The sequence below is a fragment of the Lathyrus oleraceus genome, chromosome 7, assembly GCF_024323335.1.
Source record: "Lathyrus oleraceus cultivar Zhongwan6 chromosome 7, CAAS_Psat_ZW6_1.0, whole genome shotgun sequence".
Lineage (NCBI taxonomy): Eukaryota > Viridiplantae > Streptophyta > Magnoliopsida > Fabales > Fabaceae > Lathyrus > Lathyrus oleraceus.
In genome coordinates this window covers 462,141,480-462,168,278 of record NC_066585.1, presented here as the reverse complement: position 1 = coordinate 462,168,278, position 26,799 = coordinate 462,141,480, and the positions used below count along the sequence as shown (strand labels likewise).

Genomic DNA, 26,799 nt, shown 5'->3' with positions numbered 1-26,799 from the left:
AATTCGGCCTTTCGTTATTTCCATAAGATCCTGACCCACACCTTATTTGGGAAGAAGTCAAACAGTACCTTAGTTTCACGTGATGAACTCTTCATCATATTTTGTGCTTCCCAGAACCGTCCAGTAAACGGTGCCACTTTTATGTTGGCAAATTTTGACCACCTTATCCAAAATGAACGAGCACCAATTCAAATAGGCGGATTGATAACCATGATTGGTAATGCTATCGGATTACGTCAACCTATGCTTGACTTAAGCCCTTTCTGTGGCATTGCGACTATGAGTATACCCTTCCTCTTCAACACTATGTTTATAGCAAACCTAGGGTCTGAAAAGTTTGAGCTTATAATTAACAACCAAGTTCTTTGCCTATTCACCCTGCCTAATTCAAGGACTAGTGTTCATAACCGCAATAACTGGCTCTACAATCTGAACGCAACACCCTCTCCTGCTAGATCTACTGAATCCATCCAGGACTATGAGATTTGTGACGACCAGATCCCTTATGCTGAATCTGACCCTCAGACACCATCTGGCTATTATGATATTGATCCTCCTCCTCAACCTGTCCCGACCGAAGAATCGGCAATACCCGATCTTAGACATCATGTGCCCGGAGCTAATTATAACACCACCATTCAGGCTTTGATGTCAGAACAGGACGCCCTCAGAGAAGAGTTAGCTAACATGGGACAAGAATTTCTGGGATATATGAACAGTATGACAAATCAGTTCCACGAGTTGCTAAACCGTGTTAACTCCTTTGCTCCTCCGGCCAGAGATCATGCAGATGGATAGAAGTTGTTTTTCTTAGTTACTTAGTTTTAGTTTAGGTTATTCATTAATTTTGTTTCAAATTATTTTAGTATTTGTTTTTCTTTCGCATGTTTACTTTTGTCTTCCAATGTTACATTATGATTATTTTATGAAGCTATTGATTTATTTTACTTTATTATGACTTATGCAAATATCTATCAATAATGCTCTCTATTGTTGCCACCTACATGACTTATTAAAGATATATATATTATGAAAGTAGAATAGCATGCAAGGCAATTTAAAAGTATCACAATAGCAAAATAAAATAAACATATGCATAACAAAATAATAACAATAATATATAATGATAAAAACAAAGTACGTTACAAGAAAGATTGTGTGACGAGCATCACACAATCCATTACGGTCGTCACACCAAGTGCCTGTGACGCCCGTAACATCCCTGTCACGAGCGTGACACCTTCTGACTATGTGAACGTTACAAGCCGTTGGAACACGACCGTTACACCATCCCACCTTTTTACCTTCCCCATTTATTCACATTTACCCACATTTATTTACTTTTCAACCACTTCCTTTCCAACTCCCAAAATTTTTCCTATAAATACCCACCATACCTTTATTCATACACCACAAACCATTCTATAAAATCAATCTCATTTCCCTTCTCTCCTTATTACCTTTTTCAAACCACTTATCGGTATGGCGGGAAACCAAGATTTCGGAAATATCATCTTCCGATCCGAAGATGAAAATTATCAAAGGGAGCAGTTTGAGCGTTTCCAACAGCGAGGCGTCCAATCCACCAGGTATCCTGATTTACATTGTTTACAAGAATTAGGATTACTTCAAGGTATAGAATGGATGCTCCGCCTGGCTGATTTAACCTTTCTTTGCACTCATAATCAACCTACCTACCCCGCTCTCACCTTAGAATTTTTAAGTTCTTATTCGTACAACACTCCTACCGGTGAAGACGAGTACCTAACCGGTACCGCGACTTTCCGCATGTTCAACACCGAGTACTCCCTATCCCAAAACCAGTTGAGCACCATGCTACAATTCCCTGTAGAAGGTCAAGTCCACCCTAGGATACCTCCGAACTCCCAGTGGCATATAAACGCCTTCGGCCTCTTTAGAAAAATTTCCGGTGTGGAAACCAACAATTGGGATGTATTACTTGCTTCACATATACATAACCCAACCATCCGGTACTTCATCCGCATCCTGCAAAACACTATTTTCGGTCGACCGAACAACAGCAAAATCAACGCCAAGGAATTATTTTTCCTCCACTGCGTCTTTGTAGCAGATACACAGGTAAACGCTGCCTCCTTTCTATTTCATCATATCCGCACCCTATGTGCTAGAGGCCGTCAACCTTTTGTAATTGGTGGATTAATCACCACTATAGCACTTGGCTTAAACCTTGGGGATCGACTTCAGAATTTACAATCTCTCCCACCCCTATTGATGGATATAAGCTACTGTCGGTCCAGCCGCCTAATCAAAAACAGGGTAGGCGGAGGGTATTACCTTATGGTAAATAACCAGGAAGTCCCAAGCGTTGTTCTACCCAACATTGCCCTAACAGATGTCACCAATCCCAACCGCCACATCTATGATCTGAATGCTCTCGAAGCTACTGAGCCTACACAAGCAAACCCGCCTTCAGACGAGTTTGCCGAAATGGAGCAGGGTGATCAGGTTCCTGCACAAAAATCAGTCCCGCTCAACCCTTCCGATAATGCAGTTGGTCCATCCTCACGACGTCGTCGACGAAGAAGGCCAGCAACCAACGACGACATCATGGATGCTATCGATGGTATGCAAGCGCAGAATCTCGAAGTGATGCAGATGATGCGCCAGATGAAACAACAACAACAGGAGGCAAGGATTGCATTAACCGATCAGCGGTTCGCTGAGTTGCTCAGCAGGTTTGATGACTTGGAAGTACGTCAAAGATCACCAGGTCCAAGAACACGCGGCGAAAGGCAACATTGACTTTAGTTTCTTTTTCTTTTTGTATTTCTTTTGTTTTCTCTGAAACATTGGGGACAATGTTTCATTTAAGTGTGGGGGGAAAACCTTGTTCTTTAAATCTTCCCTTTTCAAGTATGTTATCTTTCCCTTTTCATTGTTATTTCCTTTTCTTATGAATCTATAATATATATATATATATATATATATATTATATATATATATATATATATATATATTCTAAATTAAGTCCCTAGTGTGAGAAAATTTCTATTATCTATTCCCTCAAATTTTCATGAGCCATAACAAAAATTCAACACACTCAGTAAATATAAAGGTTGCTTATTTTATCAAACTTGAGTGAAATCAAGACAAAATTATTACCATACCAACGCTCTAAACAAACCTCAACATGTTAGATCAGAAAGGCACCTGTTATACAAGTCCCTGGACTTTTAACTTTATAGTAACCCCGAGTAGTTTATACAAGAAGTCAGCACCATCTTAATAGCAAACTACGTGGAGGGCCGATGAATATAAGTGAATGATTCCCAAAATAAAAATATATATATCAGGAAATACACTAACTAAGTTAGGTGATCCTTACCAGATCATTTAATCTAAAGGTTGCAGATCATACGAAAGCATAATACGAAAGATCCATTATGAGTTGGTTCAGCAGGTATCTGGTGCTGAACTTGGCAGGGCGGACTACGGTCCGATCCCCCGCAATTTGCAATGGACCGAAAAACGAAGTTATCCGACTTATGTACCAGAGCTTCAAGCTAAAAGGGGGATCAGAATCACTAACCGGTCACTCCACTATGTGCGCAAAACGATAAAGGGCTTAATGTGATTTCGCTAGAATGAAAACGGGTGAAATAAGAGTAAAAGAACTAGGCTGGTTATAATAGCATGGCTCGAACTGGTTTGCATGAGGTAAGGTTATCAGATGTTGTAACGGTAGTTCTTGATGTCAAGATTTGACTCAGGTTATTGCTAAACAAGGTTTACCTGCAACCTAGTACGAATTGAAGTGTGTTTTGAAATTTCATCTGGCCAAATTTTTTAAAATGATTTCTATACTTTATCTTGCTTGAGGACAAGCAAAGATTTAAGTATGGGGGAGTTTGATAACATGAAATAATATCACATTTTTGGACTCGATTTAATTAAATTATATTATTATTCACTTCAATTTATTTCATTTTATTCGATATTACTTGGTATTTTTCCTCTTATTTATCTCAGGTAGCTTATTTGAAGCACAAGTGAAAAAGGAAGAAAAGGAGGTGCAAAAAGAAATGAAGAGAAGCAAATTTCACCAAACCAAAGCCCAGCCCAAAAGTACTAGCGCTGAGTCTGTGACGAGCGCCACACATGGTGTGACGAGCGTCACGCCCTGCTGCCTTGTGTTACGAGCGTAACACATGGTGTGACGGACGTCACACCATTCTCCTATATTTTTGGCTTCAGAAGCGCAACAGAGGCACGTTGAAGCCTATTGCTACGCTTGACCTGGGAAACGTGAAGACCACTTTTACGGAAGTATTTTGGAAACCGTTACAAATTGGGACAATATAAATAGAGCCAAGGAGCAAACCCTGCAGCTCTCTCTTCTTCGTGCTTTTTCTCTTCCAGCCGTGCAAGCATACTTTACAGCATTATTTTTTACAGTTTTTACTTTTCTTTGCAATTTCTATTTTCTTTTTCAGTCAATCTTTCAGCACTTAATTAATTTATCACACAATAGTTTCTACACCGGAAACTATTGTGTATCTTTTACCGGATCTAACCTTACGTTAGACCCTAGGTTTTTTTTCCTTCACTTTTATTTTCCTGTCCGATTGAAGAATTCAAGAACAAATCCAACCGGTCTGTGGTGGAGTGTTCAAGACTGCTATTAATTACTCAGGTTCTTTAATTATTGTTTGAATTTATATATGCCCTACTTTTTTGTTTATTTGCATTATTTGCCTGAGATGTTTCTATTTAAGCATGATGATTGTTTAGATCTGTTTAGCATGTCTGGCTAATTTATTTAGGTATTGGTATGTAAAGTAAGCAGAATGAAGGAATCAAAACTAAGTTGATTTAATTACGCTTAAAAATAAAATCACTCTTTTTATGGTCTCAATTTACAGGTTTAATACCAAGGTTTTTGTACGAAAGTAAAAGACTAAAGAAGTTAAAATCAATAGAACGAGAGTTTGAGTTTTTAATTGGACAGTGTAAATTGGATATTAATTCTAGATCAGGGCGAAAGCAATTTTTAGAGTTAATTAAATTCTAATCTTTTTCAAAAAGTATTTTTAGAAGTTAAATGTGAGGATGAGAGTTAAGCATTTGAATTTAATTATATAATCTAAGTCAACAGAGCGAGAGTTTGAGACGAGGGTGTTTAAACGATTAGTATTTTCTTAAAAAGAGTTTCTATGGATTCTATTGTTTTCAAAAAGTGATTTTGGACTTAACTAATAAGTGACAGCTACGTTAATATAAAGTCATAGTCTATTCAACAGAGCGAGAGTTTGAGAAAAGATTTTTAATCAATAGTATCTACTGAAAAGATTTATTTTAAAACCAAGAAACCAACGAAGATTTGATTCCCTAATTACGACGAACTACATACCGATATCCGCTTAATTGATATTTAATTTAGATCTAGTTTTAGTTTTACATTTCCCCCGAACAATCAAAATATCATCCGCCTTAGCTTTACGAAGTAACCTTAGAAAACGGTATATCGATTCATAAGTCCCTGTGGGATCGATATCTTTTAAAACTACGCGATAGAACTGTGCACTTGCAGTTAGTACCCCAATTCGACTCATAAAGTCGCGATCAGTTGTCCTACCAGTAGAAATTCACCTACCATCTATAAGGGTTCAAAGGCACCATGAACTTCCAACAGAATCATATTGGAGCATGATGTTGGATGAATTGATTGACTTAGATAAAGAAAGGTTAAATGCCTTGGAGTTATTAAAATGTCAAAAGAAGAGAATAGAAATCTATTATAATAAGAGGGTAAAAGTCAAAAGTTTTGTACCTGAAGACTTGGTCTGGAAAGTGATCCTTCCAATGGAACGAAAGGATAGAGCCTTGGGGAAATGGTCCCCAAAGTGGGAAGGCTCTTTTCATATTTTGCAGGTATTCTTTAATGGTGCCTATGAAATCGAAAAGCTTAATGAAGATAAAAGGATCCTAAGAGTGAATGGGAAATATTTGAAAAAATATAAACCCGTACTCCAAGAGATAAAAAAAAGAGACGAATAGTTATATAAGTAAAGCAAAGCCAATATGGTAAAAATGCCAAAATTGTTATATTGAATTTGAAGGCCCAAAGGGACAATATTCATTACAAAGAAAAATTTATCATTACATGCAAAATAGACAAGGAAAAATTAGAAAGGAAGGTTGGCCTTGATCTGAAGATACTTGGCTTTAAGAAGCTCTAGATGTTTCTCGCACAAAGATCTCTTCGATTGTAAGAGTTTAAGGTCAGACTCAAGTTTTCGAGCCTATTCGACAAACTTCATGCCAAATGATAGCTCTTTAGCCATTAAAGATTCATCAAACTCTAAGAGTTTATCTTTGCTTCTTTCGGCATCAGAAATCTTCGCCTGAAGTTCTTCTATTTGCTTCCTCCAAGAAGCAATGTTACGATCATGACCTTCGATCTTTTCTTTGTTTTTCTGTTTGGTCTGCTCCAATTCCATCGCCTTATTGGTATATTCGGTGGCAGCATCTCAGGCAGCAACCTCAGAACCAGACTTCTTCTTAATTTCCCCTATGAGTTGAGGTAACAACTTATGATCCACAACATCTTGGTCGGTCATAGTACTGTAAGACCCCAATTTTGACCCTAAGATCCCTCATGCAATCTCATCATATGCATTAGCATTGGGATCACACCTTGGAATCCTCTTTACCCCTCATTCATTGGGTTTTTTTTGGGAGAGATCACCAAGCACCATGTGATTGTATCATACTTTGTATTTTATCATTTACTAACCAAAATACCAAAAATATGTCTTTGCATTTTCCTAACTCTTTTGTAGGTATGGCACTTGATCTTCTTTGATCTATCAAGTTCACATCTAGGGTTTAAGACCCTCATTGCTAAGAGCTCAACTAAGGAATGATCCACAATGGCTCTAAGCATCATATATGAGTCCCCGTGATTTCTTCAAGAGTTTGGAGTTGGTTTGCATTGGAAACCCTAGTTCATCTGGGTATCTTGAGTAACTTCTTCAAAAAGTTTCTTCACCAATTGATCAAATATATCAAGGGACACTTCAAATTTCATCATATTATGCATATATGATCTTCCATGAGTCCAAAAAGTCAAGAGAATTGCAAGTTAGCAAGGTGGTTGATGGTGGTTGACCAGATGAATTCATCTGATCAAAACTGGGTTCCCCTAGACCCTATCTCCTACAGTTTTCATCATAAGGAAATGATTCCAATATCAAAGTTACTCTAAATGACATTCCAAACAACTTGATCTGCCACCTCAATTAATGAGGGAGATCAAGTGGTCCACGTTTTTTTTATTATCTGAATTTTCATTTTTTTTTCCTTTTATTTTCATTAATTCATATTAATCTTAATATTAATCCAAAAAATTTGAGAGTTTCACCAAAAAAATTTAAATAAAATCCTCTTTCATTTTCTTAATTAAAAATATTTTTTGGATCATTATTAATATTTTCATGATATAATTGATTTTGTGAATATTTTTAATTGTTTAAAAGTACTTTTAAGTTTCCAAAAATTCTAAAAAAAAATCTCCAAGGTTCTTTGACCTTGTTTGACCTATGATAAATCTCATGGCCATTTCTTTGGTGTTTTGATGAGGTTTTAGGAAATTGACCAACCATATTTAATTTAATGTATTATTTTTAATATTGTTAATTGATTAAATGCCAAATTAATTGTGTAGAGCTATTCTAATTGACTTTGTGAGTTTGACTTGTGTTGTTGTGCCTTGGTCAAGGTTGATTTGACTTTATTGGGTTAAGATCATTGGATTTAGGGGATTGATGGAATGTACATTTCATCTCCCAAAATGAATGAATGATCTTAACTTGGTAAAATTCCTCCTTTGTCCAATTTGTGTTTGATCCATTCCCCCTCCCTCTTCATCTCATTCCCCTTCTTTATGCATTCATGTCATGGACCTATGATATCTCAATATCCTAAGGCTAGTTGATTGCAAAATCAACATAAGTATGGATGAGATTAGGCCCTCCACTTTGCATATTCTTTTTGTGTGTGGTATGTTTCATGAGCATAGTTCATTATATTATGTCTCTAACATGCATTAACACCAAAATTCTATTTCCCGACCTCAAATAGTTGTGACTTTTACATAAGGCCAATTACGATTGCTTAACATAGAGCTAAATTTTGACACAAAAGGCATAGCATTCTAGTTAGTGAGATTGTAAGTCTCCCCTCTTTCATGGTATTGTGTGGAAACTTGGCATTTTTTCCTTCATTTGGAAGATGTCTTGGCTCAAGGATCCATGCTAGTGATAAGTGAGTTGAGTGTTCTCCAAAGAATGACTTAAAACAAAAAAGCAAAACAAAATCAATACTAACTTCTAACTCATTAACAACTAACATTTAATTTCAAGTCCTTTACTTTTAATGCACTTTATTTTTTAAGCTTTATTCATTTGACATTATTCATACCATTCAAATTGTTTATGTTAATGTCATTTTCACTTTGTCCACTTGGACCATATTTTGTGATATATTGTGATTGTGTATATTGTGATTGTTTGTGTGGTCTTTTGACCTTAATGTACATAATAAGAACAAAAACTCTAAAAAAACATTTTGTGTGGACTGTTGGTTTGATCTGAGACAATTGGACTTAGAAGTTAGGAAGCACTCCCTATGCAAAGGACTTGGCCAATGTCAACTTTCATGAAACCAAGTGCTTGTGAAGTGAACATTCATCTGATACAATATTGAAGATCCATTTGAGTTCATCTGCAACATGATCATTGTGAAGTTGTTATTTTGAACCTGTGACTTATGCCATCTTTTGAAGTCATTTGCTACATGGGAAAAACTTGAAGAAGATCATGGAGTTTCTAAGCTTGGATGTGGACATCTTTATTTGATGTCTTGCTCTTCAACTTGCTATTTGTGTATTTGCCTTGTTTCTTGATTCTAAAGTCCAAGGGAAATTTGGGTTTCTATATGACATTCTTGTCTATTGAATTGCAGCCCATTGGTCAGATCTTTTCAACTCTCAACTTTTAAATTTGTGCTTAGGATTTGTCTCTTCATCTCCTCCCCACTTCTTTAATTTCAAAATCTCTCCCTCCTTTTAAAAATCTTCTTTGATTGTATCTGTTTTCTAAACTTTGACCATATTGCAAATTAGAAACTTTGGCCTTATGCCATTGCATTTTTACAATCTTTTCTTAATCAAACTTGTAAATGAACTTAGCTATACTTGACTTCAAATTTCAAAAGACAAAAAGAACTAACACTCATGCAAACCATTTTAGGCCCTTGTGTCTTTTAAACTTAAATTTTTGTTAAAAGCGATGCACTCACTTTGAAATTGATACCACGAACTACGAGGTTTTGATCCCTCATTTTTATGTTGGTACGTAGGCACAAGTCCGAAGGTCTTGTCAAACACAAAAAATATAATTAATGAATTCTTCTCTCATCCCCCCATTACATTTGTTTGCAAACATCATTTGTACAAAAACACATATGCACACAAGAAAGGGCTCCCTAGGAGTACCTAGGACACTTTGGGTGCTAACACCTTCCCTCTGTGTAACCAATCCCCTTACCTGTAATATCTGGCATTTTATTAGTTTTGTTTTGAAAACTTCTTAATTTTGGGTTTTTTTCGTACTTTTCCCTCTTCCCTTGGAAACAATAAAAGCGCGGCGGCGACTCTGGTTTTATTGACATCTAGTTTATCCATAGCTTGATGGTCATGAATTTACCGCTACAAGTACCTATCTCCAATATAACGTTGGCCACTTCAGGAGAAGTTTCTAGCAGATGGACTTGGTTAAGAAGAGCCTTTATAGTCAAAGGGGCAGAGGGATCATCCAGCAGCAACAGAAACAAGTCACCTTTGAAGACTTTGTCTTTAATCTTAGAAAGTACTTCATTTGCAGGAGTGCTCGAAGGGTGATCTTCAGACATCGAAGTAATAAGGCTTTTGTCATAGGAGTTTTCCATGCAGTTTAACATTGCCTTCAAATACTCAAGTGGTTGGCTTCGTTTCAGAATAGCCAGTCTTTCTGCAGAAAGACCCCCAGTACTACTTGTCGAAACTCCGGCCGTTGGTACAATTGCCATAGTTGGAGTGACAAGAGTTTGAGTTTGAGCCTGCTCTTCGCATGCATCAGCCCTCCCCCCCCCCCCCCCCCCCCCCCCCTTCAAAGCCTTCGTCATCATCAGGGACTGGGATTGGGTTGCCTTCGTTCACCTCCTTCATAACAGTATCCTCGACATCTCCACTTTCTCCCTGAGGATTGTTTGTTCCTTCATCATTGTGTAAATCATTCTCAAGAGCATCTTCTTCTTCAACTAATTCATCCACAACCATGGGTTCTGGATTGCCTCCAGCCTCACCTTCTTCGATTGAAGCAGTTTCGTGATCGGAGTCACTGGTGTGAGAATGTTGAGTAGCATTTTTCAGTGGTGAAGCATCACGGTCACCAGAGGGAGGTTGGTTAAAATCACTTATAGACCCCTTTTTCAGATGAATGTCGATAAGTGGGTTCACCAACACTATTTAAAACATCTGGTATAGAGACAGGCACGAAGGAGGTTGTAGTCTTGGTTCGAACAATAGTGCTTACGCCACCCTGAAATTAATACAATCGAAACTAAATGGCGAAAGACGGTAAACAAATTATGTAAGGTAGAGAGAAGTTTGTTATACCTTGTCACCTTCGACCCCAGGGCTGGAGTTGTCGCTCTCACTTTGGGCCGTTGCTATCTTCGCCATTTCTTCAGGAGTAGGCTCTTGGATAACAAGTTCAGCAGGCCTTTTCCTTGGAAGTTTTGCTGGAGGTTGGTTCGAAGTATCGATGGCCTTTGGCTGTTGCTTCCTCTTCCTAGAAGTTAGGTTGAGAACCGGCGATAAATCCTCTTCATCAGATTCTATTATGACGGGATGTCAGCAGGTTTTTGGATTTTTAGGGGGCTTACTGGAGGTTTTCGAGCAGCCTGAGTTAAGAATAGGAATATTAGCATCATTAAAACACAACAAAAGCAAAAGAAATGAGAAAGCAAAAGTATACCTTTACAGGCTTGTTGCCTCCTTCAGTCCTCGATTCAACTGGTCTCTTGGTGGTGGGTTTTTTAGGTGGAACCCTGATGGCTAAATAAAAACAACATAAAATAGTTAGTGTTAGCTAAGAGTAAATGGATTTAAAAGGGAATGTACTTCGAGGAAAACCTCTTGTATCACACCTTCATATATGTCTGATTCGATTCGGACATCCTCGATCCCTATATGAAGATGCCCTTTGAAACTGTCTAGAGTATGCTTAGTCGCAACCACCCGCTGAGCTTTTTTCTGAGATTGCTGTCGAAGTATTTTAATAGAATCTCCACAAATAAACCAATATGGAAATGGAGGGGCAAGTGCCACTCCGAAGTCAGCATTAGGCAATGGAGGAAACTTTGGGGGAAACAATTCAAGATCCATTTCATAGTGTTTCTCATGAGGAACGTATGAAGCAATCTTTAGGTTTTCCATTTTCTTTGAAAAAATTTCTTTAAGCATGACAGCTGCTTCGCGGATGGTTCGATTAAGATCATCAGGCCTATAGGCAGTTTCAAAGTAGTTTTGAAAAGCTTAGATTTCTTTTATAAGCGTGTAAGTACCTTTTCTGTTCTTTTCCTACACAAGAAGAAAATCTTTGTCAAATAGTTGAATGAAAGAGGTGACATCACAGAATTCTTCGATGTAATATTTAGTTCACCATTTCCCAAACTCTCGACTGTAGAGGAAGTTGGGCTTGAAGTTGAACGAAGTAAGTTGGGTTTTCTGCCAGTATATCTAGCTATTTGTTTGAGGGTAGTAGCTTCATTATGGACAGCATTTTGGAGAAGGAGACTACCCTTTTTGTCATACAGGCACTTTGGAAGAACCTGAACTAACCCAAATTATCGAGCGACAAGGTTGGGTTGATAGGTTATCAAAGTAACATGAACCTTCGAAGGGTTGAGTCGAAGGGTTAGAATCCCGGGGGTCAAAAAGGCTTCCCAAATCACCAAAGATTATGTCTCTTGTTTCTTGGATGGAGATGGGAAGGTCCTGGTAAACCATTTGGGACCGTGCTTTCTGAAGGAAAATGGGGTCATGCTCGAAGTGAAAACACGGCGCTTAGCAAACATCATTATATAGCCCATGAAAGTCGGTTGAAGGGCTTGTCCTTCATCATTTAGAGTCAGTTGAGCTAGCCTCGTGCCTTCGACCCTTCTGTTCATGATCTCCTCAGCATCTTCGTCGACGAGGCCTTTGTTCGGAAGGATGGCCTCGAAAGTGGCATTTAGCCAAAGTTGCAATAGCTAGAAAGGGCCAGACAGGAGAAGGTTCCCTTTCTCCCCCAAATTCTTCAGTTGAGCCACTCCATCGCTCAAGGATTCATAAAGACTTGCCAAGATCATCTCACTTAGACAAATATCATAAATTCCTATGTCTTTACAAGCCTGATCCTTAGACTTCTCTACTTTATTTAACCGGTCTAGATAATCAGTAGGATCTTTAAAGGTGGGAGTAGCACGGAAAGCTCTGAAACCATTATTCATAAATCTTAGATCTATAATATCACCAGCCTTAGGATTTTCAGTAAAGGTGATTTCAGTTCTAGGGTTTCTTTCTTGTCCTATGGGTTTAAATTTGTGATAAGAAGGGAAAAATTCTCTAAGCTTACTAGGATCAGCATCTAAATAAGCTAAGGGTCTAGATAATGCATAGTTCTTTCCAGAAACAGAGACAGGAATGAGTACCTGAGAAGCGTAAATTCTACGTTGTTCTTCTATTTGGGGCTCTAGTATATATTATCGGTTGCCAACCGCGAGGGGAGTAGACAACATGGAAATTGGAGGAAGCTCTGAGATCTTCTTCGGAGCTTTTGTCTTGGTGGCGGTGGTTTTGATGGATACACTTGTTCCCTTAAGAGCTTTGCTTAAGGTTGCCATTGTTAGAGATTGAAAGAAATTTGAGTTTAGTTGAAGAATGTTTGAAGAAAGAAAAGCTAGAGTATTTGGAAATTCAAAAGGCGTAAAAATGTGAAATGGGTAAGTTTGTGGGTTTTATAGGCATGCTTGGAAGAGAGAGCATTTTAAATCAGTATTAATGGTTGACAGGTTAGTGGGACACGTGTCTTCCTTGGGCAGTGTGATGGAGATGTCAATTAATGCTTCATCCCATGATTTCCTAGAGTCTAGGAAATGTGATGAGTGAAAAGATTCAGTTGTGGGATGAAAGGACGTGGTTAGGAAAAAGATAATGATGACTCTGACGTCACCAGACAAGTTGGAGAAACTGAAAAGTTTTGCTAACGTTGGGACACTTGGCACAATGTCAGAGTTATTAAGGCGTTGAAACAATGTCTCAAAAAATGTATTTTTCTCACAAGTGTCGAAAATAACATTTTTTGGGGGCAATTTGTTAGCTCATATTTTCGACGCCCATTAAGAATTACCAAAAAAGGAAATCATATGTATAGTTGTTTTTCGACCAGTTGGTGATATTCGATCAACTGGGGGTGATTCGACTAGACAAGGGTAATAAGGATCAGCATACCGTTGAGACTCCAGAAAGATCTCTTAAAAACGGTTGAAAAAGGTTTTCGATCAAAGATTCAAAATTCAAATAAGGGAGGGAACTTCACCCTTATCGGAAACCATTGAGAGTATACGTGGAGCATAATGGATAGTTGCATACATGCAAGGCGCCATGTGTCTCGACGTGATTGAAGAACCATCATAAACGGTTATCTCGATCCAGTATAAATATAAGATCTTAGTGTTAGAAAAAGTGTGTCAAAGTATGTACAAAAACCTGTAAATTTACTAAGTACTCGTGTGAAGAAGAATCGTAAATCACATAATGTATGTTTGTTTACACCATTGTTAGTTACTTCAAAGCAATACAAATTTATCTTTACTTTTTTTTCCAGAAATATACTTCTTTACTTCTACATTCTAAACACTCTTCTTTTACTTCGTCATTTACAGTCTTAAGATTTCCTTGCTTTCAACATTTACTTTTGTCATTTGTTTATTGCTACAAGTCCTTTACAATTTCTCTCATTCATATCAGCCTTTTTATTAGTTTTCAGACTCTAATTTTACACTTACTATTGGAGTGTTCGTTATTACCAAAACTCATTTTCAAAACAATTAGCATATGTCCTAGGATCAATCTGATCGATCCTGCAAGTAATCAAATTTAGAAATTTGGAAGATCAACGGTTGTTTATCGATTTTCAAGGTAAACATCGCGTTATTTAAGCTTTGTAGTGTGACAGAAAGGAGAATGATACACTTGTCTGTCAACATCTAATCAAAGAGTTGAAGGCGCATACACAACGCTATATGGAAGAAGAAAAATGAACATTTCAATGAAGTTCATGCATCTCTTATTCCTTGTGTTAGTGGTCTAGCACCAGAGAAAAAATGAATGTGTTTCTCTAAAATTGGTTATCTTATAGCAAATACATATAACAAGGGTATGTGTCAATCTAACAGGATATGGTTTCTGAGGAACATTTTTCCCACTTCAAAATTATCCATCCCGAAATCCAATTGGACACATTATTTGTATGGGTGACTCATAAAATCACAATATTTTGTTCAAGTCTATTTGAACCTAGGATGTCATATACCACGAACATCCTTAAGTGGACATCTCATTCGACAAAAAAGATGAAAGTTGACTGAATAATTATTTTGATAGGATTGAAGAATTTGTCAAGCTGAACAAAATTGAAAGAGAATCAAAACTGAAAAAGTCAAAGACAAGACCACCTATAGATAAATATTTAGGTAATGACACATGTTTTGATTCATTTTAGTTTTATCTCACCTTACATTTTAGGTGCTGACATTTTTTTTTATATGTAATGTTGAATTGTTATTTTCAACAATGTAATTCGTATATATTTTGATGTGTTTTAATATATATCTAACATTGTTTTGTATAAAAATTGGACCTAAATCCCCCCCCCCCCCCCCCCCCCCCCTACCACCACCCGCTAAAAAAATATGTTTTATTTGTGTGTAAAATTTGTTGTCTGCAAAACCAACTTCTATATTGGATGGCTCCGAATTTTAATTTCTGAAATACTCATATTTATTGTCTTATTTCATATGTAAAAGGTCACTCCCAAGTTTAATATCTAGAAAAATACTTATTTACACCAAACTTTAAAATTAAAAATTAAAAATGATCCGTGAGACATGATAACTTTTGTATGGTCCTTATTTATCTAACACTTGTATAAATATATCTCTTAAGTAGATGTAGTTATCAAAAACACTGTATAATATCTCAATATTCATATCTCGTATTTGTTTACTTCATCGGTGTAAAACCTCCTCTTCAATTTATGATCATAAAGGACATCGCTCTTTATGTTCTAAAATCCAAATCAGATAATCTCTTGTGTTACTCAGACAATTGAATGGTGATTAAGACCAAGTATGATTCACCATCGATTGATAATGAAAGAAAGGTGAAATTCAACAACTTTAAATTGAAGACACGTGAAGATTTAAAAGTTATGTGAGATACATTTCACCATTACGAAACAAAGGGTTTGATCGAAATAGATGCAAGAGTGCAAGATCGGTCGACAATATTTTAAAAATGAAATGCCATCCACCATCTCTAGATCATGAAATATGATGTTAGATTATGTGCTACCAAAGATCGATGTAATGTTAGGTATTTTGTGTACATGATAACAAATATTTATATTAATTTGTGTTTTCTTCATCTCTTTTCTTCATCTCTTGTCTAAATTATTTCTAATTCTTTTTTATAATTTGTGTTTTCTTCCTCTCTTGTCTAAATTACTTCTGATTTTTTTATAACAAAGTATATTTCAAATTTCAAAATCCATAACTATTCTTGGATTTGAAAATCCAAAACTATTCTTGGATGAGTTTGTCGTGCGTTTGAGTAGTATATCATGAAAATTTGGAATTTTAAAATTCGAATTTGTTTTTAACATGCATTTTCATAAGAATGTTACATAATTTTGCTTGGGTGCATAACACATGGGATACATATAAACACTAATAAAATTAAAGTCCACCACAAATTTCAAGACATCTGATATTTTATCCTTTTTATATTCACAATATCTTTCTTTTACTCATTGTCTATAATAATCTTCATTCTATTTTTCAATCTAGATTTTACCAGAATTTAAATCTCACTTTATTTCTTATAGACTTTGTCAGTTTGTTTTAGCTTTAAAAAAAATGGATTTTTTCTTTATATTTTTTAAAATGGATTCTACAAAAATGTTTTTCAAAATATTATAAGTTTTTCTAAATTTGTTTTCTATAAATTAAAAGATTGAATTGTTCATTCTATAACATAAATATACATTATTGAATATCAAAACATAGTCAAAATCACATTTTTTTCAAAAAGTTGTATCTTAAAAATAATTTTTATGAAAAGCTATTTGAAATAGCTTCAAAATTAAGTGATTTTTTGAAAATTTGATATCCAAAAAAAGTTTCGATAAAATGATGAAATATCTAAAATAACATTTTAAGAATAACTATTCAAACCAAATTTTCATTTGAAGTTATGAAAAATTTCTTTGTATATTTTTTTTACACTAAAACTTATAACACTATAAAAATCATTTTTAAAAAAAGCCAAAACAAACGTGCCCTAAATTGATCCACAAAAAATAAGCTCATAAAAATCTTCTATTGCAACTTTGCAAGTCAGTTTGTACCATCAACAACAAACCTGCTAGTAACAGTCATGATTATGGTTAGTGTTTGGATTATATTGGCAAAGTATGTTTAGTTAAGAGCGTTCTATTTGTGGAGTATTGGAGCAATCCCCCTACAGAATGGTTAAACTGTCCAATACAGTGTTTTTTGTCGCCCGGTTAAAGAAAAAGAGGGTTTAAATTTAAAAAACTGTTGATTGAACTAAAATCAAATCTTTTCAACCAATGTTTACAATTTCATACGATTTTCTCTAAAAAAACAATTTGCTTTGAAAAGATTCGAATCTAATTTAGTAAATAAAATGCATCTTTCTTATTATTCATTCACCCACACTTTATCAAATCCCAATAATCTTTAAATAACATATCGTAAGCTTACGTTAAAAAACAAAGTTGAAATTTTTTGTATGCACTTGAATGTAGCCATCAAATGGAATATGGTTACAAAATCTTATCTATAATAGCAACAACATAATGAATCATACAGGCATATGGATTCGGGAATATGCTTAAAATCAGAAGACTTCCAATTATCTGAAATAAAATGGTGTATCAAACTATTGAAGACATTGGCGCAAATAGGGGTGGGCGTAAACAAAATGTTGTATCAAACTAACACATGTTAGGTTAGACCAGATTTGCCAAAACCAAGATATCTAACCCATTTATATTTTAATGGATTGGATTCATTTTTCAATCCAAAATTTCACAATCAAAACCGACCAGAACCAACCCGGTCATTTCCAAGTTGGTTGGTGGTTTGCATGAAAAATATTTAAAAAAATGATACTAGTATATTTTTTCTAATTCTAAAAATTGTGACACAATTCAATGCAATTGTACAATTTTTTAAAACATAAATTGGATTAAACATATCATATAATGTCAAATCATCGAATAATATATAATGTCAAATAAAATTATCCATGTATCATACATGTATTTTTATAAAATCCATAAGTTAAAAATGATACAAAAGCAAATAAACAACCAAACTAATACTAAAATTACATAAATTTACTGGTTGGGTATTGGTCTACTAAATATTGGTGGTGAGTGAAAACTTAGGACAAAAGATTACTTTGTGATCATAAGCTATTTATAAACTATTTATATTTTTTATATAAAATAATAATAAAAATAAAATCATTAACTTCACATCAACAGGTTGGATCAACATATCCACCCAAACCAAAGTTATACGGATTGGATCAAGTATACCGTAAAGAAACGAGTTCAGGTACTTAGTGAGTTGGTTCAGTTTAGATAAACGGGCTCGCAGATCGACCCCACCATGAACATCACTAGCGGCAAAGGGCAAACTTTAAAAATATAAGTGTAACAATAGCATAATCATGTATAACACAATAAAGAAAAAAGTGCAAATAAGCTTGAAAATCATAAATAAATATTTGTTCTACAAAGCAACAATTATATAAGATAACCACACTAGAATGATAAATATAATATATTTATTTATTCTCGCACACAACCAAAGTACATATATGACAACACATCTGTACAATACATACAGCTGCATCAACTTCAAAATGTGGACCAACTTGGAGAATTCCGTAAGTCATAAAACTTCACCTGATTTGAAGTTCAAAATATAAGTCTGCACAAGTTCTGCTCACCAGGTCATCTAGAGTTGACATAAATTCATCTAACAATTGACCAGAAAGCTAATTTAGTATCAACCTCGTGATTAATAATATATCACAAGACCTTCGGGCCAATCTACTCCAAATAAGAAACTAAATACCAGCAACCACCTCAGACTTAGGAAAAAATAAAAGAAAGCAAATAAAGAAAGCATAAAGGAAGAAAACATAAACGAAGATAGCCCTCAAAACAACACAAGGAAATAGACAAATGCACCACCATAAAAATGCAAAATTCCCAACAAAGGGGAGACAAGTATTACCAGTAAATATAGAAGAATGTCTGCATAGAGTTGCACTCAACAGATATGCTCAGAAATCGTCATTTATCCAATTCGGCTGCCAGCATTAAAGATAGACCACATCAAACATTTACCAAAAAACAACATAACTTAACATTTGTAAAACCATATGTTTAAAGAAGCTAAGCATATATTTCCGAGAAGTTTTGAATGCATAAAACAACTTAAAATGCAGAAGTGTGGCATTTAATTGTTCATGCCCCTCTTTGCTTTGAGGGTTTCAAGAGCCTTATTTCGTAACTCGATCTCAAGCTTCTTTGGATCATATGGTGCTTCTTCATCATCACTTTGATGACCATCCTTTCGTTCAGCTTCCTCATCTTCTGAAATAGTGTCTGTTTTACTCTTCACTTTCAGCTTTCCAGCATGCCGCTCTTCCCTTTTCCGTCTTCTCTCTTCCCGCTTTCGGTGCTTCTCCTCTTTTCGCAGCTTCTTCTTCTCTTCCTTTTTCCTCCTCTTTGCCTCTTTCCTGTCCTCTAATTCAGAATCATAACTGTCATTCTCATTGGAAGAGACGGCTTTTTTCTCTGACCTTTTATGCTTTCTTCTATCCTTTCCATCCCTTCTATGCTTACCACTTTCTTCAGAATCATAAGAAGCACTCTGATTGATGTGGTCAACTTTTCCAACTAAATCTTGAGTGGTTTCTGGTTTGTGGTGCTGATCACTACTTTTGGCAAATTTTGAGTTGGATTGATCCTTGTCATCAGTTTGTTTTATTTCTGCATCATAAGAATCATGAGGCTTCTTGCTAGAAACAATTTCTTTGCTCATTGGTGACTTCTGTTGACCAGGAGACTCACCTCCCTTGCCAGAAGATTTACCACTGCCAAAAGAGCTTCCAATAATCAGAGATGTACAGTGCACAGTCATTCATATTAGTTAGAACAAGTGTGGTAAGTTAATCATATTACCATTTAATATCCTGGCCTTGCTTACTCCTTTCATTGCTATCATACTGATTATACTCAGAGGCCAGATGACTAGCTGCCCTTTCAAGATTAAACTCATCCTCGTCATTAAATTTTGCAGATGAACCTATTCTCTTGCTAACCGGGGAGTGTCTTGATTTCTTTTCAGATGAATTTGATTTAGGATCTCTAAGCTCTCTACAAGAGAGATGGGAAAAAGAAAAGAGAAAAAGAAGTGAGCAACACAATAAACAAATCAATTACAGTGATTTACATTTCTCGCATTTAAGAGAAGTAAGTGAAAGTTATCTAATTCATATTCAAACCTAGAATAATATGCTTCTTCCATTCCTTCACTTGTCTCTGGGATGTCATGGCTAGGTTTATGGTTTGTTGGCTTCTTTGGGGGACTCAAGCTTCCTTCATTGATCAACTTCTCTCTTTGCCTCAGACGGATTTCATGTGGACTGAACATTTTCAAAAGTCAAAATTAATATGCGTAAGCTAACTACTGCAGGCATGCAACCATGAGCAGATAAAGGTTTTTTATGAGAATTCATGGAAAATTACCTTCTATTTATACTGCTAGTCTTACTTATTGCTTGTGGTGATATTGATTGAATTGGAGACTTCTCTGGTGTGGACATTGAATCTTGTGATCTATAGCCCGAAGCTTTGCCATTTTTATCTGTCTGTATAGACTGCAAAGGGCTAGAGGGTTTATAAACTTCCGGTGATAATTTTTTTTGCACCCTGCAACATGGGTATCCCCACAGATTTTATAAATTTCCTTGCAAAAACAAACCTAATTTAAAATATCATTCTGCAAAACTTCACAGCTCCAGTCAGGATATGGAGTAGAGTCATTATAGAATTTCTGGCTTTAAACTATAAGCCTACTTCAAAATTGAGTAAGAGTAAATTTTGAAATATTTCTTTTTAAAAGCTTTAACCACATTAAAAGCATGCACACCAAGAAAAAAAATTAAACAAACTAATTTGAGCCTTCCCTCAAGTGTTGCTATACCTGACTCTTCCCATAGAAGACTGCACAGGACTTCTTTGGTGTCTTGGTAAAGTTCTCTTGACTGGAGATGGAGATTCACGAACAGGAGACTGAGAACTCCAGTCATCTTGAGGAGACCTCTTAGGGGAGGCACTTGAAGATCTTTTCTTACCAGAAAGAGGTGATCTATACCGCAAGGGAGACGGAGACCTATTCCGTGGAATTCGACTATCAAGCCTTTGCACTTCGGGGGAATGCATTGGAGAGCTTGACCTTTGACCACGGCTTAGTGGCATTCGGCGCATCGGTGAAGGTGACCTACGCCGCATGTTAGGAGATCTCTGTTGCATAGGCAAGGGTGACCTTCGTCTAATAGGCAATGGGGATCTACGTAGGTGCATTGGAGAAGGTGATATACGTCGCCGCCGCATAGGAGAAGGTGATCTGCGTTGTCGTACAGGAGAGGGAGATCTGCGTCGTCGTACAGGAGAGGGGGATCTGCGCCGCCGCGCAGGGTAAGGTGATCTGCGTCGTCGTACTGGAGAGGGTGGTGATCTGCGTCTTCGTACTGGAGAGGGTGATCTCCGTCTTCGTACTGGAGAGGGTGATCTGCGTCTTCGTACTGGAGAGGGTGATCTGCGTCTTCGTACTGGAGAGGGTGATCTGCGTCGTCGTACTGGAGAATGCATTCCGCGTCGTATAGGAGAAGGAGATTTGGAGTCTGACCTAGATCTAGATCTTCTCCTTGAATAAGATAGCCTCCTGTGGGGAGATCGTTGGGGTGAACGCCTTCGGGGAGAAATAGATTGGCGTCGTGAAGAACGCTGTATCCTTTCAGAAGAAACTGAACGTCCGCGAGCCTTCGGTGATCTGGATATACTCCTTGACATGTAAACAAAATAAACCCATTAATTCAAAATCAAAATTCCAAATACAAATTGAATATGCAATATATTACTCATTAATAAATGCTAAAAGGGGCGAGGGGGAACAAAATAAAGGCCCATTAGTTGGCCATGTTGAACATCTAATATCCATCAAATTACTAATTTATGGCCAAAGCCACACGAACAAATGCAAGCCAAAGGAAACAGGCTTCAAGTTATACCTTGAATAACTTCGGGAATTTGAAAATGATTTACTGTTTGCCCTTGAAGGTGAGCCTCTGTCAAAGATATCAAATATCACATGTATAGCATTTCAATCGAATATAAAAGATGGAAAATATGTTAGATAGTATGATATTAAATGGTGGTACCGATAAGGCGAGGTGGAAATTGCAGGTGAATGTGAGGACCTAGAAACAATAGAAGAAAGTAAAAGCAAATTAGTACTCCAGAACCCAATTAATAAGTTTTAGGTGCAGAGCCCAAGTTCACCAAGATACTCTCTGCCCAAACACCAAACACCAACAACAAAACAATAATAGAGATTAAGCTAAAAGAAAATTGAAAATTACTGCTTATGGTATCACTTGAAAAATGAACAGAGGTTATTCCCACATCTAATACAACACTCAAAACATCAAATATGAAGAAATAACAAAGAATTCAAATGACTTCATAATGCGGGTAATTCACAAATTTCAGGTAATTTTCCTGATGCTTAGGCAATTCTATGGTTGTCAAAGAAAGTTAGGAGCACTCTGCAATTGAAGGATTTCATACGGGTCTTAGTAAGGTTCTATAAACCATTTGTTGTTAGTTAAGTTGATATAATACCTACCAGATGGCCAAAGTGAGTTGCAACTAACATTTTTAGTTATGCGTGTACTGTTAGGATTCTAGTTCCACTGCTAGAATGATGCCTAGCCATTTCCACCATGTCTAACTTTATAAAAGCATAACACAAGTCCACCCACTTTAAGAAAATGAAAACTTAGTTTAGCATATATATGTTGATATTGGACCCCACTGTGAAACTAAATAGAAAATGCAAAGGAGACAAGCATCGACACATAATGATTAAAACTAAGGAATTGACCTACTTTACCTGTTCCTTACTCTAACACCATTCCTCTTGTCAGTTTCTTTCCCATCCTGAACATAGTTCCCCGAGTCCCTGAGCTTCAAAGTTGGATCTGAAGCAGTATCATTTTCCTTTGCATCTAATCCTCCGTCCTACAGTAGTTTGAGGTAAAGGACATGAACCCAAATAATTGCAGAAGCTAGCTGAACGCAATGAAAGCACAAACGGAAGTTAAAACCAAAATCTCATCCCTAAAAAATGTAATCCAGCAACGAACAAATAGTATTACCAGTTTCTTCAGCCTCTCCTCCATGATCTCTTTGCTTTCCTTATCTTTCTTCCTCTGAATTTCAGTTGATATTCTATCATTTTCAGCCTAAACCATTCACAGGAAACGAATTTATTCAGACATCCCCAAATAAACACAAGGATAAAAGGTATTGTTATACCCAATGAATGGTTAAATCAAGACTCAAAAGAACCTTCTTTTTCAGGAGCTCTTCTTCTTTAGCATCCAAGAACTGCTGAGGAACACCACTGGCATTTTTCTGTGCACTGAGAAGAAGTGTCCAGAGCTCTTTCATGAACTTGCCAGTGTTCTTTTCCATGAATCCAGTAATTTGTATTTGAACTTCCTTCCCGTTCACTTTCTGCATCATAACAATCAGAATGTCGCAAGAAGGTAAAAAATCAAAGTATTGCACTGTCAAAATGTGATGTAAATCAAGGATATTTCATTTAGAGAAAAGGGCACAGTTACAAATCAACCTAAAAGCATATAGATGTAAGAATAAAGTAATATAGAATATAGATTTCAACAAATCCAATTTAATAATAAAGAAACAAACTAACGTTTAGATCTAGCAAATCAAATACAGAATGCTGAATGCACCATGAATTCCAAGATTACCATATAACCAAAATAATTCAAAAACAATAAATTACCTTAGCATCCAGAAGACCGTGTATGAAGTTAATAAGCACTTCATCTTCAAACCCAAGAAGCTCGGTCACTTTTCTGGTGATCCAAGGCCTCATTACTTCCATATTCACCTTCGTCATGTCCACCTACAAATCATTTTTCAAGCATGGCTCACATTGAAACAAAAAGATGCAGAGAGGGAGGCAGTGAGACTAATTAAAAAGATATAAATATATCAAGCTCTTATACACCATAATGCCTGTGGTTCCAGATTAGCTAAAACAGCTGAAATAATTTTTCAATTTACTCAAGGAAACAAACCAAATGCTCCAATTCTGGTGCAAACTTCTGCGATTTAAGCAGCTTCGCTTGCTTGTTCGAAAATCGGGTGTCTTGATCCGCAGATGTACCCTAAATCCAAAATTAAAATTGCATAACATAAGCTAATTGACTTGTTGCAAGTATGGATATAAAAAATTCAAAAACAGACCAAAACAAAATAGAGTACAATTGATACACATCGATTATAGACAGCACACTATAACAAACTGAATTACAACACAACTCTCTTATTCAATTTATGCTTGAGAATCAATACAATTACAGTACATGCAAGGGTGGAACAGTTTATTGAGCAACAAATATTCAAAGTTCTGAACCCTAAATAACACATATTTTCATAATAGTCATAATATACAGTACTTTATTTTCATCAAATTAAAGTCACCGTAAGGATTATAACATCGAGGATCTGAGAAATGATGAGAAAACCTAGCTTCGGTTCAATACAAAAAGCAATTGATAATTGTAATTACAAATTCAACAGTTTGCGATAAGCTTACTCGAAAGAAACCGCCCGACATCTTCAAACGGCGAGAGATTCCGAACGGAGAAGATAGTTTGTGGCGGAGATTGTGGTGGCGAATTCGAGAGCAGCACTTAGGTTTAGTTTAGGGCACGAATCGGAGCATAAAGAGGAATAAGCGATTGGAAATGGATAGGTTTTGATTCTGAACGCTGCTATGTGGAGCCGAGAATTCGAGTTCGGACTGACTGCACTAAACAACAAACCTGTGGTTTGGTTGGTTGGGTTCAGAGCCTACTTGAAGCATGCCCTAATTGAACAGCACGATTTACTACATCATCCCACGCTTTAAGTCAATTACAATTTTACCCACAAGGAATCGTTTTTTTCTCCTTTTGCCTTATTGATTGTTGAAAAATGATCCTCTCACTTTTTCCCTATGTTAAGCCTTTTCAATTTTCATTTAAGTAGATGTAAGATTTTGAAGATTTTCATAGGAATTTTTTGAGATGAAAAAGCTTTATGATATTGATTAAGACTTTTATTTCAAAGTTAATCTTGTGATATTCAATTAACATAAGCAGAAGCGGTTCTGCTTATCAGTTTTTATTGATGGTTATGGCGTATTGTTACGTGTCGTCGACTCATTCTTTTTTTTACTGATTCAATATCTTACTTAATCGGTTGAAAATTGGCTTTATTAGGTAATAATGTATCACCTCATGATAATTAGGATTGTGATTTATTAGTTTGTTGATTAGTTAGTTGTTGTATTTTTCTGCTTTTCTTTTCGTTTTTGTGTTGTAACTTTCTAGTTTTATGTTATAATAACTCTTTCATTATAAGAATCAAGTTGATAAAAATCTAATATTTCTTTCTTTTTTTGCTTTTGCTATGCATTAGATTATCCTTCTTTTAACACAGACTCTTAAACCAACATCATCTATTTTAAAAGATTCGATAATCAATCGAGTAATGATGATGATTCTCCAACCACAACCATTATCCCTAAAGATTTTATGCTTAATCCATATAGATTTGTCTATCTTCATCCTGATGAGAATCCTAGAGGCGCTCATGTTAACTGATTTAACTTGTTTGTTTGTTTATGATTTCCACGAAGTAAAACTTCAATTTGATGTCAAGGTTGCTAAATAAGTCAACGGACATTCGACTTGTGAATCGGACCTCGTTATCTTTGATGATAGAGTATGTGAGACCGCGTCGGAAAATAATGTTCTTTCATATGAACTTTCGTGTCATTTCAATATTAATGATAAATAGAGATTTTGCCTCTACCCATTTTTAAAAAATTGCATATCACAACAATAAAAAAATTTAGCTAGCCTAGGGTAGGTGGGAAATGTCCAGGAATGTCTAGCCCACAAGTATTAAATGTCAATGTCATCACGACATGGTATACTGCTTCATGTGGTTGATGAATTTGATCAGCAAATCTTTGGCACTTGTCACATTTTTGCATTATTTCCTTGCAATCTAATCATAAAATTGCTCATTAATATTCAGATGGATTAAATATGTTTTTAGTCCCTAAATATTCCAACATTCAATTTTAGTCTCTCTAAAATTTTCCTTTAAATAATGGTCCTCCTAAACTTTTCCGCCCATAAATTTAGTCTCTCTCGTTAGTTTCCACTAACTGAGACTTGTGTGGAACTTGTTTAATTTGTCAACATGGATTATTTGCTAACGTGGATGATTTTCTGATAATGTTAAATAAATAAATAGAAATCCAAAATGTTTTAATCCATTCCAATGTTTTCTTTCGAAAGTCAAACCCTATCAAATGTCTTCTTCTACATCTGTGTGGTCTCATATCTTATGGTCTCTTCAAGTTGAAATCTTGTTGGTGTGGTGGTCCCTTCCACTAGAAACCAAGCTTGTGGTCTCAGTTTTTTCGCATATTCCAAAGAACGAATTGTGGTCTTATTGTGGTCCTTTAGGTTTGTCGCTTTATTTATTCAGTAATGTTAGGGTTTCTTTATCCATCATTTTACTTGTATTTTTACTGAATGTCGTACGTATTGGGTTGAATTGTATTTGTATCTGTAAGACCCCAATTTTGACCCTAAGATCCCTCATGCAACTTCATCATATGCATTAGCATTGGGATCATACCTTGGCATCCTCCTTACCCCTCTTTCATTGGGTTTGTTTTGGGAGAGATCACCAAGCACCATGTGATTGTATCATACTTGTATATTATCATTTTTTACTAACCAAAATACCAAAAATATGTATATTGCATTTGCCTGACTCTTTTGTAGGTAGGGCATGATCCTCATTGATCTAGCAAACCCTTATCTAGGGTTTAAGACCCTCATGGCTAAAAGCACAACCATGGATGAATCCACAATCTCTCTAAGCATCATATATGAGTCCCCATGATCTTCATATGTTACTTTTGAAATTCTGGTGTAGTTAGAGTTTAGATGTTCTACTCCAA

General features: G+C 36.0%; 1 protein-coding gene across 4 annotated transcripts; it reads right to left on the bottom strand.

The window, feature by feature from the left end:
- Nucleotides 1-18,122: 18,122 nt before the first annotated feature.
- On the bottom strand, nucleotides 18,123-24,757 carry LOC127108360 (uncharacterized). 4 transcript variants are annotated; one of them, XR_007796030.1, is made up of 15 exons: nucleotides 24,370-24,757; nucleotides 23,849-23,938; nucleotides 23,551-23,673; nucleotides 23,088-23,255; nucleotides 22,895-22,981; nucleotides 22,630-22,757; nucleotides 21,896-21,934; nucleotides 21,746-21,802; nucleotides 20,659-21,519; nucleotides 20,202-20,384; nucleotides 19,958-20,098; nucleotides 19,635-19,829; nucleotides 18,962-19,546; nucleotides 18,682-18,757; nucleotides 18,123-18,420 (listed from the first exon to the last, which is right to left on the bottom strand). XR_007796030.1 is itself a non-coding variant. In XM_051045824.1 (14 exons), exons 1-14 carry the CDS (start codon nucleotides 24,388-24,390, stop codon nucleotides 18,745-18,747), a joined length of 2,691 nt encoding a protein of 896 aa, XP_050901781.1. In that variant the 5' UTR covers nucleotides 24,391-24,757; the 3' UTR covers nucleotides 18,647-18,744. The 4 variants fall into 4 exon arrangements, 2 of the variants coding, with proteins under 2 accessions (XP_050901781.1, XP_050901780.1); XR_007796029.1 differs by having other exon boundaries at nucleotides 18,682-19,546; XM_051045824.1 differs by lacking the exon at nucleotides 18,123-18,420 and having other exon boundaries at nucleotides 18,647-18,757.
- Between the last annotated feature and the right edge of the window lie 2,042 nt (nucleotides 24,758-26,799).